The sequence below is a fragment of the Priapulus caudatus genome, unplaced genomic scaffold (genome assembly GCF_000485595.1).
Source record: "Priapulus caudatus unplaced genomic scaffold, Priapulus_caudatus-5.0.1 Scaffold2553, whole genome shotgun sequence".
In the NCBI taxonomy this organism is placed as follows: Eukaryota; Metazoa; Priapulida; class Priapulimorpha; order Priapulimorphida; family Priapulidae; genus Priapulus; species Priapulus caudatus.
Window position 1 is genome coordinate 1 of NW_014579614.1, and position 2,500 is coordinate 2,500.

The following is a 2,500-nucleotide window of genomic DNA, read 5'->3' on the forward strand; positions in this document are numbered from 1 at the left end:
CGTGCGTGCGTTGTACGTACGTACGTACGTGTGTGTGTGTTAAGTGTCTGTGTTCGTGTACGTATTTGTGTGCGCCTTCACTTGTGATAAAGCTTGCGACCGTATCCAATGTAAGCTGCATACACGTCGAAGTATTATTAGTACTCAAGAATGTTAGAGATGTCGAAAGACCTGTCGTTGCACTTCAAACAAGATATTATATTGTATATGGGCAATAGGCCGGCGTATCAATACACGCAAGCGCGTGTGCGTGTGCGCCTACATTTATGCGTGCGTGTATGCGCATGTGTGTGTGTGTGTGTGTGTGTGTGTGTGTGTGTGTGTGTGTGTGTGTGTGTGTGTGTGTGTGTGTGTGTGTNATACAACTATTAATTAATCATTTAATTATTAATTATTAATTATTATTAATTATTAATTATTAATTATTAATTAATTATTATTAATAATTATATTAATTATAATTATAATTAATATTAATATATATATTATAATATAATTATAATTATAATATATATTATAATTATTATAATAATTATAATTATTAATAATTATTAATTAATTATTATTAATTATTAATTATTAATTATTAATTATTAATTCATTAATTAATAGATACATATATTAATACAACTCTATGTAGTAGATAGAGATCAGTGCGATGCTTATACATACGGCGCGCGTAGCGCCATCTAGAGTCGCAATACGACATGAACAATACGCGATACAATACGAACCGATTCGACACAGAACGTAGCACGTTTAGTAAACGATTTTTCACGAGACGGTTTGCGGGTATATTATCCTCTGTAATTAAATCATGTTTCAATTATGCGGCATGACGATTTGCGTTCGCCAATATTCGTCAGAAGAAATAAATAAAAGCCAGATTTTCAAAACTTCCATCGTTCACGCTTTTACTGATATTAATGTTCATTTACGTCGATGGTAATATATATAATATATATATATATATATATATATATATATATATAGGCTACAGTATATAAACTACTACCGGCTATTGAGCTAGTGAATGATATGATGAACGACATTGTGAATAATAGGACGAGTGATAGAATGAATGATAGGATGAATGATAGAATGAATTATAGGATGAATAACAGAACGAATGACCGAATGAATGATTGGATGGATAGATGATAGGACTAATAGTTCCGGATTCTCCGTATAATTCAATAATAACAATTATTATCATAATAACATTAATAATAGCAGCAATAAATCTACGCATTATACATATAACATTGATGTGAATTTTAATAAAATTTTAATCCGTAACACAACTACTGCGTAACTACCGAGAACTAACACGATTGTCTCTTTAGTTAGTTAAACTAATATTTTGCAGATTTGCAGTAGATTTTGCACAGTTTTGCAGGAGATTTTGCATGATGTCAGCATGTAGTCTGGATTTGGCCTCGCATTCCCTTAGATGCCCAGTACATGCAGTAGCGGTTGTCATCGGTGCAGCTGTCCGCCACTGTAGGAAATAAACCCGTTATTAATATATACGTTGCGTTATATTGAAAGTACATCTGTCTTAATCCTCTGTCTGTCACTCCCCCTCTCTGTTTCTCTTACCATTCTTTCTCTCTCATTTTCTCTCTGTCTCTAATTCTCTTTCTTCATTTCCCTCTCTCTCGCGCATGCACTCTCGCGCGCTCTCGCTCTCTCATCCTCTATTTCTCTAATCCCTCTTTCTCCCTCTCTCTGCCTCTCTGCCTCTCTCTCTCTCTCTTTTTCTGCCCCTCTCTCTCTCTCTCTCTCTCTCTCTCTCTCTGTCTCTCGCTCTCTCATCCTCTATCTCTCTCCTCTCCCTCCTCTCCCTCCTCTCCCTCCTCTCTCTCTCTCAGCGCGGGTCATCACCTTCGTTATTATCGCAGACGGTGTACCTATTCGCGTTCGCACGCCTTCTTACAGTTGACGCGCATGTATCTAGGGTTCTTCTGACACTCCCCTCGTCCTGCCCAGCTCTCGCAATACACATTGTCATTCACACATGTGTCCCCGCCTCCACCTAGAAAGAACACTTTCGTCATCAGTAACATCGCCGCAATCATCATCATCATCGTCGTCGTCGTCATCATTATCATCATCATCATCATCGTCGTCGTCGTCTCGTCGTCGTACGACATCATATCTATCATCTATCAATGCAATTGCGTCTCGTCGTATATCACCGATGCGATCAATTTTCCATAAGAGTTTATTCGTACATCGCATATCATGATCATCGTCATCGTCATTATCGTGATCATCATCGTCTTTATCAACGTCATCGCCATCGTCTTTGTCGTCATCTTTATCATCATCAACATCAATATCGTCGCCGTCATCATCATCGTCATCGTCACCCTCAGACGCCGATTGACATTTGTCACTGCAGCAGCAGTAGCAGCAGTAGTAGCAGCAGCAGCAAGTAGCAAGTAGCAGGGCAAGGCAGTAGCTTAGTAGCAGCAGCAACAGTAGCAGAGCAGCA

At 38.3% G+C, this 2,500-nt stretch overlaps 1 protein-coding gene across 2 annotated transcripts in view; it reads right to left on the bottom strand.

The window, feature by feature from the left end:
* Positions 1-1,251: 1,251 nt before the first annotated feature.
* Positions 1,252-2,500, bottom strand: part of LOC106818816 (high choriolytic enzyme 1-like) — a 12,858-nt gene continuing 11,609 nt past the window's right edge. Inside the window, exons 9-10 of one of the 2 annotated variants that reach the window (XR_001395300.1) lie at positions 1,888-2,038; positions 1,252-1,501 (exon numbers count right to left, since the gene is read on the bottom strand). Coding sequence is in view for 1 of the 2 variants with exons in the window: in XM_014823490.1 (XP_014678976.1) it covers positions 1,343-1,501 (159 nt within the window). In the remaining variant the exon portion in view is untranslated. The remainder of the gene's footprint in view (positions 1,502-1,887; positions 2,039-2,500) is intronic. The other variant, XM_014823490.1, reaches the window with a different exon arrangement.